The sequence below is a fragment of the Adiantum capillus-veneris genome, chromosome 28, assembly GCF_014529385.1.
Source record: "Adiantum capillus-veneris isolate H3 chromosome 28, ASM1452938v2, whole genome shotgun sequence".
Taxonomy (NCBI): Eukaryota; Viridiplantae; Streptophyta; class Polypodiopsida; order Polypodiales; family Pteridaceae; genus Adiantum; species Adiantum capillus-veneris.
This window is the reverse complement of record NC_140958.1, coordinates 94,061,168-94,076,283: the sequence shown is the minus strand read 5'-3', so window position 1 is coordinate 94,076,283 and position 15,116 is coordinate 94,061,168. Positions and strand designations below refer to the sequence as shown.

At 43.0% G+C, this 15,116-nt stretch overlaps 1 protein-coding gene and 1 pseudogene across 2 annotated transcripts; both read left to right on the top strand.

The window, feature by feature from the left end:
* Window positions 1-7,060: 7,060 nt before the first annotated feature.
* Window positions 7,061-8,590, top strand: LOC147420904 (uncharacterized). Of its 2 annotated transcripts, XM_086504471.1 has the most exons (5): window positions 7,065-7,200; window positions 7,432-7,481; window positions 7,699-7,816; window positions 8,261-8,308; window positions 8,426-8,590. In XM_086504471.1, the coding sequence occupies exons 1-5, from the start codon at window positions 7,065-7,067 to the stop codon at window positions 8,443-8,445; spliced, it is 372 nt and encodes a 123-aa protein (XP_086360597.1). In that variant the 3' UTR covers window positions 8,446-8,590. The 2 variants fall into 2 exon arrangements, 1 of the variants encoding a protein (XP_086360597.1); XR_015186978.1 differs by lacking the exon at window positions 8,426-8,590 and having other exon boundaries at window positions 7,061-7,345; window positions 7,432-7,816.
* Window positions 8,591-8,821: 231 nt separating this feature from the next.
* LOC147420903 (uncharacterized) lies at window positions 8,822-10,905 on the top strand (annotated as a pseudogene).
* The last annotated feature ends 4,211 nt before the right edge of the window (window positions 10,906-15,116 follow it).

Sequence of the window (15,116 nt, the reverse complement as noted above, 5' to 3'; positions counted from 1 at the left end):
CCACTTTGTTTATCAGATACAGCAGTGCCTAGTGATCCACATAGAAAACAAAGAAGTTTCCCAGTAAGTAGTGTCTGAACTTCTGCACAACGAACACCATCCCCAGTGCTTCTCTTTCAGTGGTGGTGTAGGCTTGCTCTGCCTGGGAAAACCTTCAGCTTGCAAAATACACTGATAAATCTATCTTTCCCTTTGGTTGTGCCAGTATAGCCCCCAAGGCTACTCCTGATGCATCAACGTGTACATGGAAGATCAGATCCCATTTTGGCTACCTCAGAATAGGTTTTTCTGAAATGATTTTCTTGATTGCTTCAAACCCCTTCTAGCATATCTCAATTTAATAGAAGACTGCTTCCTTCTTTGTTAGCGCGTACATGGGAGATGCTAGCTCAGCTAACTTGTCCACAAATCTTCTGTAGCAATTGACATATCCTAGGAAGCTTGACACTTCATTGGCATTTGTCGGTGCTAACGCCTCCTGGATTGCCTTTATCTTGTCCTCAGACATTTCAATCCCTACCGAACACACATTTAGACGGATTCAAGCATACCCTCATATCCTTGCACCTTTCTAGCATCAGCTTCAGACATTCCATATGCTTTTTTGTGCTTGAATAGACAGTGAAATCATCTACAAAGATAGCCATGAACTTTTGAAGGTATTCTGAGAAGATTGTCATCATGGCCCTCTCGAATGTTGCTGGTGCATTGCATAACCGGAATGGCATTACCAGATACACAAAAGCTCCCCATTTTGAGAAAATTATCATCATGGCCCTCTGGAATGTTGCTGGTGCATTGCATAACCCGAATGGCATTACCAGATACACAAAAGCTCCCCATTCTGTTATGAATGCCGTTTTCTCCCTATCGTCATCAGCTAACCTGATTTGGTTATATAACCACTATACCCATCAAGAAAGCTATACATCTCATACCCCGCTACTTGGTCAAGCATTGTATCAATGAATGGTAGTGGAAACAGACCTTTGATGGTCTCGTCGTTCAATTTCCTAAAATCCACACAGATTCTCAACTTTCCATTCTTCTTCGGGACTACCACTATTGGAAACAGCCAGTCACTACTCTTCACTTCAGCTATGAACCCAACTTTTAGCAACGCATTTATTTCTTCTTTTACTTTCACCGCATAGTTTGGATTCATCTGATGTCTTTGCATTCTCACAGGTCTGGCATCCATTCTCAGTGGTATCTTGTGCTGACACACCCTTGGATTAATACCCTTCAGTTCAGTGTGGTCCCACGCAAATACATCCCTAAATTCTTTGAATAGTTCAGTTAGGGCTTGCTTGAGCTCTTCAGGTAGTAGCTTGTTCAGTCTCACAGTCTTTTCCTCCCCTGTAATTGCCACTTCCTCCACCCCGTCCCCAGTCACTTCCCGGCTGGCCATGTAGTTGACTTACCTGGTGCCTTCTTCAGTGTGCCTGAAGTGAGCTGGGAACATCCCTTGCTGAGCTGCCAGCTTCAGATTAGCAGTGACCAGTTTAAATCCAGGGTGGCCATGGGAATGATGTTGCTTGCTTCCAATTTCCCCCCACAGCTGCTGAGCTTCTGAGATGAAGATTTCACCTCGTCTGTTATGAGTCAGGGATAATTGTTGCGATGGTGGACACTGCTACCCTCCGTTTTTTCATCTTCATGGTTAACTCATTGGTACCCCAGTCATGGACTGCTCCAGCTGCTCTTAGCCATGGTCGTCCCAGGAGCACATCATAAGAAGTGCCTACTTCCAGTATCAAGAACGATGTGGCGAATGTGACACCAACTACTCGAATATGCACATCTTCTACCATACCCAGTGGGTCCGATATTGTCTGATCCGCCATCCTTAATCTGAATGGTGCTGGCTTGCATTTCAAGCCCAGGTGTTTCCTGACCCTTTCTGACATTATATTCACCCCAGCTCCCCCATCCAGAGTTGCTTTGTCTACTGGCTTCCAGTGTTTCCAGACCTTACATTCCACCGTTATCACTGGTGCTTGATCGTCTCTGATCCCGTCTTGTTTATTTCATATGTTTCTTTCAGGCCCTCTCTCTCCAGTAGCCTTTCCATCTCTGGTACTACCTGTAGTAATTTGGACATTTCTAGAGAGAGTATTTCTATCCTTCCTGTCACACTCTTCCATAAAGCACTTTTGATTTCAATGTTTGCTGGCATTTCTTTGGCGCCTTTTGGTGTCTGATCTTCCCCGGTACCCTGGTTTTGTGCCTCTTGAATGTCTGGCTTTGGCTCCTCCTGGTGTCCTTCCTGAGCTGGCTTCCTTAACCAGACCTGATTCCCAAGTCTTGCCTAGACTTTGCTGGATATTACTGGATTTTGTTTCCACAGTCCCTTGGTGACCTCAGCTGCTTCCTTCTTTAGTTTTTTCCAGAACTTGGCCAGGGACGTCGTTGCTTTGTCAGTTGGCTCCTGGACTTTAGACCTGGTCACCACAGCCACTTCTGGTAGTACCAGATTTACCTTGGGAGGGTTGTTTGATCTGTTGTTATTTTGTTGGTTCACTGGCGGTGATTCGTTGCAATCCCTTATGAAATGGCCCTCTTTTCCGCATCTCCAGCAAGTCAGCACTCTAGGTGATGGCCTGGAGTATTTCCATCTCTCCGAAACCGTTTGTGCTAGTTGAGGTGCTGGCTGCAGTTCAGGTGCTGCCAGCCAGATGGCTGGTGGGTGCAGCCTGATTGGGCACTCCTCCCATGCATGCTCTCTTCTCTCACAGTAGTCGCATCTCACACAGTCAGTGGAGGAGTGGTTGTTTTCTTTGCAGTGGACACACCAGACTTCTCATTTTGGTGGCATGTTCGTCCTGACACCCAATAGCTCTTCGACTTGTTTTCTCAGGCGTTTGAGCTCACTTTCCCAGTCTTTAGTTTTGAATCTTTTCCTTACCGGCTCCTCCTTTGAGCTACTGGAGTCTTCAGATGTGTTGGAATCACTCGAGGTGTCGTTCTTTGATTTCTTCGTTCCCTTCCTCTCCATTTTCATAGCTCTTTGAGCAATATCTTCAAAAGTTTGTGTAGGGTTGGTGATTTCTGATTTTGTTAACCCTTTCAGAGCTGTTCCGTTCAGGAACCATGCTCTCAGACATTTGTCTCTTGCTGGAGAAGACAATTGTCTAGCTAAATCCTTAATCTCTTCCACGAATTCTCTGACAGTGTGTTTGATTTTACCCAATTGATTGAGCAGTACCTCGTTTGTTTTTTCTTCCTTGAATCGTTGTACAAATGCCTTGGTGAGGGCTTTGTATGTGGTTAGCCTTTCAAGCGGGTAATTGAAGTACCATGTTTGTGCTATTCCCCTCAAGGTTTGTGGAAAGCACACCCCCCATTCGGTTTCTGACAACTCTCTAAGACTGGCCCAGCTCTCAAAAGCCTGCAAGTGCACTTGTGGATCTTTGGCTTTCTTCCCCTTGTACTCAGGCATCTTCAACTTGAGATCCCTGGCTACTTGCCTTGCATTGTGATCTAGCTCACCAGCTTCTCTCTCCTCGGGCTGCCTGAGTTCAGGTTCCCTTTCTCTGAATAGTCTTGCCGGTGGTAGTACTGGGGTTGGTGCACGTGGCTCTGGTTCCCTCCAATTTTCTTCTTCCTCTTCTTGGTGATCGTCTTCTGAATGATCATCTTGTTCCAAGACTACTATGTCCAGTTCTTCTATGACTACTGATTTCCTCGGCCTGTCAGGTCGTTTCCTGAGGTTGCTCGGTCCAGGCCTGTCATCTGATGTGTCATTCATGATTGAGAATCTAGCAGGATCGCCAATGTTAAGCCTTAAGTGCTTAGATTACTTAATTACGTGCAGTGCTGGGTTAGTCAATCTTAATTATGGTCCATGACCATGTTAATACTCATGCACACAGAGACATGCAAGTGAACAACAGTAAACAAGGTGATACCCTTACACAAAGAAGACAGGAAACCATCAGATACAACTATATTACTAATAGAGACAAGGTACAGAGCTGGCATGAGTAATGCCTCAGTAGATCAGTGAAGACTAAGCTACCCAACGACCCAACCCTGTTATACAACAATCGGCTATTGCGTATCCACCCAATACCCACCCCTTAAGGATACAACTATGCTCTGCTGCTCCGCCAAAACTCCGTCACCTCCTTCATTCGAGTCGCCACCCTTTTATATCGCTGCTTCCTTTGGTTGTTGCCCTTTCTTGGTCGTTGTTCTTGATAACCACCTTCATCTTTATTCTTGCCTTTAACAGATTGCAAGATCTCAGATGTAATGTGTCAGTTTGTAATCAAAGCAGCCTCTGAGTTTGCCTCCAAATATCTTCCTATAAAAATGAATTATGCGGGCATTTATTGCAATGAGAGCGCGTGGAGCAAGGATGGCAGCAAATTTTTCATTAACGTTGGATGATGGGGTCAGATCATAAATGGAGGAATTTATTAGCTGTCAATAAGGCTCGTTTTTGTTTCTTTCCCCAATGACACACAAAGTGTAGTAATGGGTAGATTGTCAAGAGACAATTACCGGGAAATTACCTATACACACACACACACACACACACACACACAAATGTTATAGCGATGTTTTCTATCATTGTTTTTGATACTTTATCGTATCTAGCATTGCAAGCGAGTGGGCTAAACAGCTACTCTACGTGTTGGGATCGAGCGAACCAGGACCTGCAAATCCCTTCACTAGCAACCCAACCTAGATTCTGTGCAAAGAAGAGCCAGAGCTTTATAACCTTAGTGTGTTGAGCATATACTACAAAAGGATGCTCTGCGAGAGAGGTGCATATCTCAAAAGAAAGTTAGGATGAGAGAGAGAGAGAGAGAGAGAGAGAGAGAGAGAGAGAGAGAGACCTCAAACAAGTGTATGCAACATACAGGACACGCTCTCTCTCTCTCTCTCTCTCTCTCTCTCTCTCTCTCTTCCTTCTCGTACTACTTAGCCTCATCCACCCCCCATTCCAACCATAGTGGCACCTGGGTTTGATTGTGCATATACATGCAATAAAAATTATTGGCATCCCTTATTTTCTGTAAGTAAATGATATGTGGGTAAAACATATTAAGGCTGTATGCTATGCTGTACATAGTCTTGAGGGAAGCACATGTAATATTGTCCATGCAATGCGTTTCAAGAAAGCTGCCTGACTGATGGTTGCATGTTGAATATGTCTTATAAGTTTTGTTTCGGGATCCAGAAGAAGGATGCGTATATTGTAGTTAGATAGAGAAAATCATATATTGATTGTATCATGAGTTGAACATAGATAAATCGATATGATACGTATCACGCATGCATGGATATTCAGGCTGTTTTCATCATTCAATTTTGTCATTCTTGTGTGTTTACATTTCATCCTTGTTTTCTAAATCTTGTCTGATCAATGGCTTATGGTGCCTTGACATTGCAAGGAGGTGATGGAGTTGGTGCAAAAAAATTAGGGCCGTGTCCTAATGCGATCTTTGCATTGTTACAACCACTAGTTTTTTAGATTTTGTAGTGCATTCTACTTGTCGAGCAAGTCACCCATTTTGAGAATCAGCGTCTGGTTTCTACACTCCACTCCTTGAACATGCAGGTGTTGTAGCAGGTCACTATTTTGCGTGTAAGGTAAGGCTATCGTGCTTATTTATGGTAGTGGGACATTGTTTTTCATGTAAGGTAGGTCCATTGCCTTCCAATCATTTTATGCATGTAGAAGGTTGCAATTGTGAATTCTTGCAAAAGATCAGATTATGCATGTTGCACTCGAGGAGGCCATCTTACAAGGTGGAGGAGGAGATAATAGTCTTTTTTTTTTCCGAAAAAGAAGATCTTTCTATTAAAATCACCTCAAGGGCACAGACCCCAAGGTAGAATTACATCAGAATAATAAAGAGAACATAGATGGTATCACCAAAAGATAAAAATCCTAGGGCAATCTAAGATACAAGATTGGCTCAAATCAAGGCTAATTATGGGGATTAAGTCTAGAAGACCTCCTAGGCGTCTCCAGAGACTTCTCCTCAACAGACTTCTTAGCAAATTCTACCAAAGAAGGGAAATGCCGCTCATAAGCTGAATTTATGCCTTCAGAACTGCTGTTGATATCCAAATCTGTGCCCTGAGAAAGAGGTGGCAGATCATGAAGAGCTGGTGAAGAGGTATCCGAGGAGAGAGACGAAGCATCTGCTTTGCGTCTATTCACAAGCTTTGGAGCCTCTGTCCTCTTAGCTCGTCGTTTTCTTTTCTTCGCTTCCTTCCTTCTAGATTTCTCTGCTTCACTTCTTCTTCTTATCATACGAGCTTCCAATCCCCCATTCGCATGAAGTGCCTCTTGTTTTGAAGCTTGTTGCCTTTGATCAGGAGATATCCTGCGGCGGGTACAACCTGCAGCAACATGGCCTTTTCTGCCACAAACAAAGCAGTGGCCAGGAAGACCAATGAAGAAAACCCTCTGTAGAATTTCTCCTCCATGGATGGTTGGGAGCGAAATAAATTGCGGAGGGTTCTTCGCCAAGGATGGGTAGAGCACCATCCTCATGGAGATTGTGCGATCCTCATCTTTAGGAATCACAGCATCTCCAACCACAAAGCCAAAACATCTCCCGATTTCATTAACATGCGGAGCAAATTCTGGAAGAAGTCCTGGAAATCTAGCTGAAAGTGTAGTTCCACCTTCAAGTCCATTTAGGTCCATTCCCTGTGTCCATCTGGCAAGAAAACCTATAGCAAAATGAAAGTGAGGGCGACGATGGCAAGCTGGGAGGGGAGGGGGGGGGGGGGGGGGGGGCGAGCGAGCAGGTAGGGAGGGGGACGGCACAGCTTCACAGGCGAGGGCAGCAGCGCGCGGCTCTATGTTAGAGAACAGCTGTATTTCTGGTCCAAGGGTGTACTTGAACCCATGGGGAGATAATAGTCTTGCAAGATGGAAGAGGAGATCTTATCCGTTGAAACTTGTGATTTTTATTCTGGCAAGCCATCCTGAAGTTGTATGGTGTATAGTCCTTTGGTTGACCATCGTGAACCAAAGTCTTTTTTGAGCTGTGTTATGGCGGGCATTAGCCAGCCAAGGGGTGCGCATCACACGCATGCTCACGGCTACCCACTACTCCACTTATATTCAAGCAAACTGTTGTAATTTGTTGACCCCAGCAGACCAGACTAGCTGCGGTATCTTCCACATCGTTGCCATACCTGACTCGGCTGTAGCCGATGATGATGCAGGTACGGCATCTCCCTAGATTACCTAGCCCAATGAAAAATCAGATGCAAATTCCTACACGAGAAAATGTATGAAACTTTCTGTGATATTGTCCTGGAAATACATTTTGAAGCTATTGATGGAGAAGCTATCAATGAAGAGTACATGGTCTGCATACTACTGCTATTCACCATTGATGTTGTATAAGACACCAAGTCATAGGACGCTTGACTGACACATTACTGTTTGTGCAGCTGAAGGTCCTGTTTCAGATAGCAAAGGGGATTTCATTGCACTCAGCCAAGTGGCTTCCTTATGGCTGCAATCTAATCTTATTTTTTGAGCAATCTGAGTCAGCATGCAGAGCTTAGTGAGGCTTCTCTACAGCTGCGTTACAATCTGGTTTTTAAAGCAATGCAAGTCAGCGTGTAGAGCTTAATGAGCCTTCCTTAGGGCTATGTTTTGCTCTTCTTCTTTGAAGCCGACTCTGTGGTCATAGCTTGTACATGGTTTGAGAATAGGATTTGGAATATGTTACCTACAATCCTGTAGCTTATGATCTGGCGAATCATTTTTGTGAAATGGCAGCGAACTATCACACAGATACCCATCACCTCTTAGATTTCTTAAAGTATCCAGGTTTGTAACAGATCTATGCTTCAGACATGTACAGATGCATGGTTGTTTTGGATTCAATAGCAGATGGAACGGTCATCATAGCTTGGTAGGCACTTAAAAGAATGATTCTCTAGACCTCAAAATTTGCATATAAAGTCTAAGTTGTGTACCTGTTTTAAGATCACTTCAGAGCTTGTTGTTTTTGGGGTATCCATTTTGTGATGAAACATTGTAAAGATTTTTTCTGTTATGCATGAAGGGTTTCTTACTTTTAGTAGCCACAAAAAAGGATGGTGCAGGTTATTCATGAGCTCACATATCCTTTAGAACAACACTGGGCTTTTAAAGTTTTGTCAGTATGTTAAACTTTGATACGTCAAGTTGCCATGGTCATTGCAAGAATTTTTGCACAACTAAACATGTTCTGCTCAGAGAAGGTAATTTTGCCTGCTGCTTCCTTGACAGATGTGCAAGAAAGGAAAAGGTTTACCGGAGCATATCTTGGTAGTCGAGGTGAGATTGATGCTCTTTTCTAATGATGCAAGGCACAGAAGTCTCAATTCTGATTTACCATAACAGTGTCCATTGGAGCTTTATGTTAGGCTTCACCACCTTCCACCTGTTGTTTAGCAGGCAAGAGACTCTTGTGATTCCAGCTGGGATCAAGCTAAACTTGGAACAAAAGCTTTTCATGGCGAACAGATTAAAGCAGCAAATCCACGACGCATGGGTTATGAAGCGTAGTACAGCGCAGCAGGCCAGCGTGACGTTGTCTGCGTGCAGCACAATGACGGCAGAGACGCACGCTGGCGGGGGCTCATTTCTTCTTCATCGAACTGGCTATGGCGGCAGCCACAGCAACTCTTACCTTCTGCGATTCATCAAAAGCAGGTGGACAATGGCCGTCTTCTCTTTATACATCCTCTTCTGTGCCGGAGGAACCTACATCTTTGGCATCTACTCTCTGGAAGCATCAAATCCTCTCTGCATTACAACCAGGAGAACATCAACACACTTAGCTTCTACAAGGACCTCGGCGCCAATATTGGTATTATCTCCAGCCTCATGAATGAGGTCCTTCCTGCTTGGGCTGTCCTCGCCGCCGGTGCCATCATGAATCTTTTCGGCTATCTCATGGTCTGGCTCTCTGTCATGCACTGCATTGCCCACCCGCCCCGCTGGCCAGATGAACCTCTTCATCTACATCGGTGCTAACTCGCAAACCTTCGCCAACACCAGTGTCCGCATCAATTTTGTGAAGAATTTCCCCATGGCAGAGGTGAAGTCTTGGGCATTCTCAAGGGATGTGTTGGAACTTGGGGTGAGTGGTGCAATTTTCACTCTGATTTACCATGCCATCTATGGGCATTCTCAAGGGATGTGTTGGGCTGAGTGGTGCAATTTTCACTCAGATTTACCATGCCATCTATGGGCAAAACACAGTGGGAGTCATCCTCCTCATAGCCTAGTTACCTCCCTTGTCACCCTCATGTTCATGATGTTCATACGCCCCATGAAACCCGTCGAGGACAAGCACGAGAAACAAAATTTCTACTCTTTCCTCTACTTGTCTTTGCTGCTGGCTGCCTTCTTGACGCTTGCGATTGTGTTGGAGAACCTGTTGCCCCTCTCTTCTGCAGTGTACAAAACGATGGGGGCTATCACTGTTCTCCTGGTCATTTCCAAGATTGGCGTAGCTATCCGCGCGGAACGCTCCATCGTGGTGCAGACACAAGAAAGGGAGAGAGCTGGCACAATGTTGTAGCTCAGCATAGCAGAAAAAGCCTCTGTCACCTCTGGAAACCCATGTAATAATATACCACTAACAGAATCCCAAGCCAGCTTCGAGATCGAGAATATTACGTCTGTCCAGCATGGTGTTATCGACATCCCTTCAAAGCCTTTTAACTCAGCTTCCACAATAGAGGGAGAACATATTCAGGATGCTTCACAAAGTGGGATATCTTCAACTGGGCCTAAATTCATGAGAAAACTTAAGCTTTTTCTCAAAAACTGGCCTAGAAGGGGTGAGGATTTCAGCATTCCACATGCCTTGTTGAGCCTAGACATATGGATCCTCTTCATCTCTGTCACATGCGGTGTCGGCACTACACTCACCGCTATCGACAACATGAGGTAGATTGGGGAGTCACTGGGATATTCCAAAGTTGGGATTAGCACATTTGTCTCCCTGATCAGCATATGGAACTTCCTGGGCCGAATATTTGCAGGCTTTGCTTCTGAAGTGCCGTTGCGCCGTTACAATTTTCCAAGGCCGCTCATGTTGACAATCGTGCTTGTGTTGTCATGCATTGGCCGTTTACTGATTGCATTCCCTGCTACTGGAACTCTTTACATCGCTTCGATAATAGTGGGCTCATCTTTTGGGGCACAATGGCCAATAATGTATGCTATCATATCAGAGCTCTTTGGACTGAAACACCATGCCACTTTGTAGAATGTGGTGGCGATAGCAAGTCCAGTAGGGTCATATTTTCTGAATGTGAAGGTTGGGCGATATCTGTACGATCGTGAGACACAGCGGCAGTATGCAAAGATAATGCTGTCAGAGACTATAGATGCGAGTGTGATAGCGCCATCACCAATGGCATTACTGAAGCGGGCGACAGGGGATCTGGGTTGCAAGGGGGTAGAGTTTTTCAGGCTAACCTTTGTAATCATGACTATAGTCAGTGGCTGTAGGGCCTTAGTCTCCTTGCTGTTGGTTTTTCGGACAAGAAAGTTCTATAGTGAGGACATATATGCCAAGTTTCGTCTGGAGCCTGTGCCGATGAGAGGCATGAAGCTGAGCAACACAAGTGAAGTGCAGTCATCACAAGATCATATTCTTTGATGATTTCCCATTGTTTCTTCATGTTGTGCTGACCACCATCATAAGCAAAGCATCTGCAGCTTATCATTGTAAATGGTTTACTGTTATTTGTATGTTCAAATATCTTGAGGTGATTTCAGAGCAGCGTAAATAGCACAGCTGACCCTCAACGTTTTGCATCATGGAATTTATCTCAGCTCAGTTCAATTTCACGTAAGGTTGTGTGTGTGTGTGTGTCTTTACTTCTTGTAAATTGAATTCCCTTAAGTTTTCTCTCTCTCTCTCTCTCTCACACACACACACACACAAGTGCAAGCAGACCCTACGTGAGTATCTCACAAATTCCTCAACTTGTTGTTATTGAATAAGTGCTAAAACTCACTTGTTGACTACATGTTGAAATTAGTATGTCTATGTTTCTCGTTCACAACCATTTTCACAACTAATGTTTTAGAATGGTAGCCAAATCAAATGATAAAGATAGAATGTTGTGAGAAACCTCCTTATAGATTTGTTAACTTTTAAGTTTTAATTGCAAATAAGGTGAATTTTTTTTCCAAAATGTCTTTTAAAGGTTCTTATCCCAATAAATAATTCTATATTTTACCTATGGGATAGTCAATGTAATCTATAAGGAAAATAAATTTATAGAAAGGGATACGAATATGTTTAATTTTTCACAAATGGGGTGATGAATTGATTAGAAAAATAATACAAGGGGTTTAAAAAAGATCAGTTGAACGCACGCGCTATGTCTCATATTTATATAGTGAACCCACTGAGCTTGAATCCTATGTGGTAATCCTAAAGAGTAGGTGGCACATCTATTTTGGGTTGAAAATACGGTCTCTGTATAAGGAAAATTTTGATAAACTTTTTTCAATTGACTACTTATACTTTTGTAGCTATTAGTATACATAAGGTAAGGGGTTGTGTTGACGTACGGAAACTGTATGTAGGGGGTTAGATTAGAACTTATATCTTCGTAGATAGGGGTTGGGTTAGTGTGTAAGGTACCATATATATAAGGGTGTTTTGCATGGGTGTTTGCTTGCAAATGGCATCCCCCCATAAGTAACAGTGATATCCGTAGAAAGAGACAGAGATCAGTTGCATTGTGTTAATGTCCATCCCTCAAGCTACAAACCCAATATTGGCCTGGAACGCTATGAAAATAAAAGATCTCTTGATAGTCCGTCAAAATGGGGAGGTGGAGGTGAAAAGAGACAACCAAGCTGTCTTCATCGTTCTATAGAAACGAGATAGGAAAGAGATGCTAACAAGCTTCTTATGTCCTAACTCTAAAGTTTCTAAATTAGATATAATAGGTGTTCTAAAGTTGGCTCTTCCATGTAGAGAGAGAGAGAGAGAGAGAGAGAGAGAGAGAGAGAGAGAGAGAGTAAATCTAGAGATAGATAGTTAGGGAGCAAGTGAGAGGTAGGGATAAATTGGAGGTGAAAAGAGACAACCCAAGCTGGTTTCATTGCTCTATAGAAACTAGCTGTATAGGAGATGCTAACAAGCTTCTTAAGTCCTAACTCTAAAGGTTCTAAAGTAGATACATTAGGTGTTCTAAAGTTTGTTATTCTATGTAGCCAACTAATTTGAGAGAGAGAGAGAGGGCAGAGAAAGAAAAAATATGGAGAGTGATAATATAATAGGGCATACCTAAGTATCTTTCATTCACTCTTTTTATCTGTTTTTCCGCTACACTTCAATGACACACACACACACACACACACACAGAGAGAGAGAGAGAGAGAGAGAGAGAGAGAGAGAGAGAGAGAGAGAGAGAGAGAGAGAGAGAGAGAATGACTCGCTCTTTGTCTCTCTTTTTCTCTATACCTCATCTTCCTCTCTCTCTCTCTCTCTCTCTCCCCCCCCCCCCAAATTTGTCTCTTTTCCTAGACTTTTAATTCTAAAGAGAGTCATAGATCAAGTGGGCTCTCTAGCCTAATCAGCTTTACTTTGTGCTTTAGTAATGGAGATGGGAGATTGATTTATTGGTACTACAATGAAGGACATGCTTATCATGTGGAACACCATATTTTTTGTGGTATTGCTATGAGCAATGAAGATCATGTCAATTTCGATGTAATGACTGGTGCTATAGATGAAGGAGGTCAGATGGAGGGGGTTCTGTCGACCCTAGATGAGCATGTTGAGACAATGCTTGAAGATCAAGCCAACAATGTCCGAGGGGCAAAGCGCCTAGTTGGAGCTCTAGTTGTGCTCTTCTTGGGCCTTCCAAGTGTCAAGTCTTTGAGGAACTGCATGTGATTCAGAGTTTATGTGCTAGCACAAAAGCATCATGTGAGCGAATGAGACCACACAAATTTATTATAGGGATTGCATACACAACATAAAAAACAAACACGAGAGTCAAGGGAGTACCTTTGGAACCTTAAACAGTGGATTGATCAACAATTTGAATCCCTTTTTGAGAAACAAGACACTTTGCAAGCTCAAGTCACCCGGATTGATAGCAACCAAGAAAAAATCATGATTTTTCTAGAGAGCTTTGAAGCTGGTATGCTAAAGATGATTAATGTAGGAAGAATGGACAAAGGTAGTGATGAGCTAAACAGTATCCTTACATGGCTACGAAGCACAAGTAACAAGTTGACTGTAGTGGCCACACTATAAAGTTCAGGAGCATTTGAGGTTAGGTCTATGGCAAACAAACTAAGTGCTATGATAAAGTGCCATTAACTTAAAAATAACTTGGAATTGGAACATTATGGTGCATATACTTCAAATATGAACAACTTGCATGTCAATCGGTTATGTATTACAATTTATATACTCGAGCTCTCCAAATAGTTTTGCTCATGCCATTTACCATAATATAATCCTAGTAATACTATCCAAATGTATGTCGTTCATAGTTTTGCTCAAGTCCCTTACTATAGTTTTGTAATGCCCAAAAACCAATGTATTCACAATTTTGATCTTGCCTAAGTGCTATCCAAACAAACATATCTTGCTTTTTTTACACCAATGTCAAAGGTCATTGTGCGTAATTCTCTCTCTATGTCAATCTTTCTTTATAATTTCTCTGTGTCTCTCTCCCTTCCTCCTATCAATCAAGTGATCCTTTGGGCTTCAACTTCAAATGAGTCTCTTTGTTGTGTTTCAACATCAAGTGAGTCTCTTTGCTCTGCTTCTGATTCAAATAAATCTCTTTGCTTTGGTTTTGGCCAGACAAAATTCCGACATGTTGAAAGTTCCCTGCATGGTGAGATTTTGTATCCTTTAGGCTTCTTTAGTATATCATTCAATGGACATACACTCACCATTGAATGTAGGCAATGACATCAAATCTAGCTAGCTATATACAATGTTGAATCACCTCCCTCCCTCTCCCACCCCCCCCCCCCCCCCCCCCCCCCCCCCTCCTCTCTCTCAAAAGAAAAAAAAAGGCTCTCGATCAGCTAGACGTCCGATAGCACAAAACAGGGTTCGATATTCCTTGGATGCAAGAACTTTTGCACATTTGCAAGATTGCTAGCATATGGCTACTTTGGATATTCCGATTACAATGAATATGTAGTAGGAGGTTGGGATTCTCATGTCAATGTTAAAATGAAAGAAACTAGTAATGTAGAAGACATTCGTGGACCACTTGAGCCGCAACCCACAATCATGTTTCAAGAGGGTGATTTCTCTAAAGTACAAAGACATTCTCTCTCTCTCTCTCTCTCTCTCTCTCTCTCTCTCTCTCTCTCTCTCTCTCGTATCAATAAAAAGTAGTTTTATATAGATTTCTCCTTATCCGCGGGTTTTGTCCCTTGGACATGCTAGGCGTAGTAAGCTGTTGGATGCCTCTCAAGCAGCTAGATGTGCAATAGCACAAAACAATGTTTGACGTTCCTTGGACACAAGAACTTTTGCACATTTGCAACATTGTAGTAGGAGGCTGGGATTTCTTAGGTCAATGTTGAAATGGAAGACATTGGTAATGTAGAAGACATTCATTGATCACTTCAGTCCCAAAATTGTTTTTCAAAAGGGTGATTCCAAACATTCTCTCTCTCTCTCTCTCTCTCTCTCTCTCTCTCTCTCTCTCTCTCTCTCTCTCTCTCTCTCAATTGAGTATTAATAAAAAGTAGTTTTAAACAGATGGCTCCCCATTTGTGGGTTTTGTCCCCTGGACATACTAGGCATAGTAGGCTGTTGGATGCCTCTCGAGCAAGTAGACGTGTGATAGCATGAAACAAGGTTTGACGTTCCTTGGACACAAGAACTTTCACACATTTACAAGATTGCCTACATATGTTTGCTTTCAATATTCCAGTTGCAATGGATATACAGCAAGAGGTTGGAATTTCTCAAGTCAATGTTAAAATGGAGGAAATTGGTAATGTAGAAGACGTTCATGGACCACTTCAGCCGCAACCCGCAATTGTTTTTCAAGAGGGCAATTTCTCTAAAGTACAAAGACATTGTTTTTCTATTCATCACATTTATCTAGTCATGCCTACCTTG

What these genes read in the sequence shown, in the direction of transcription:
- LOC147420904 (XM_086504471.1), top strand. Translation starts at nt 7,065, where the DNA reads ATGCTCACGGCTACCCACTACTCCACTTATATTCAAGCAAACTGTTGT. An exon ending in ATTTCATTGCACTCAGCCAA is followed by an intron (nt 7,482 to 7,698) that starts GTGGCTTCCTTA and finishes GTTTGAGAATAG; the next exon opens with GATTTGGAATATGTTACCTA. An exon ending in AGATTTCTTAAAGTATCCAG is followed by an intron (nt 7,817 to 8,260) that starts GTTTGTAACAGA and finishes CTTCCTTGACAG; the next exon opens with ATGTGCAAGAAAGGAAAAGG.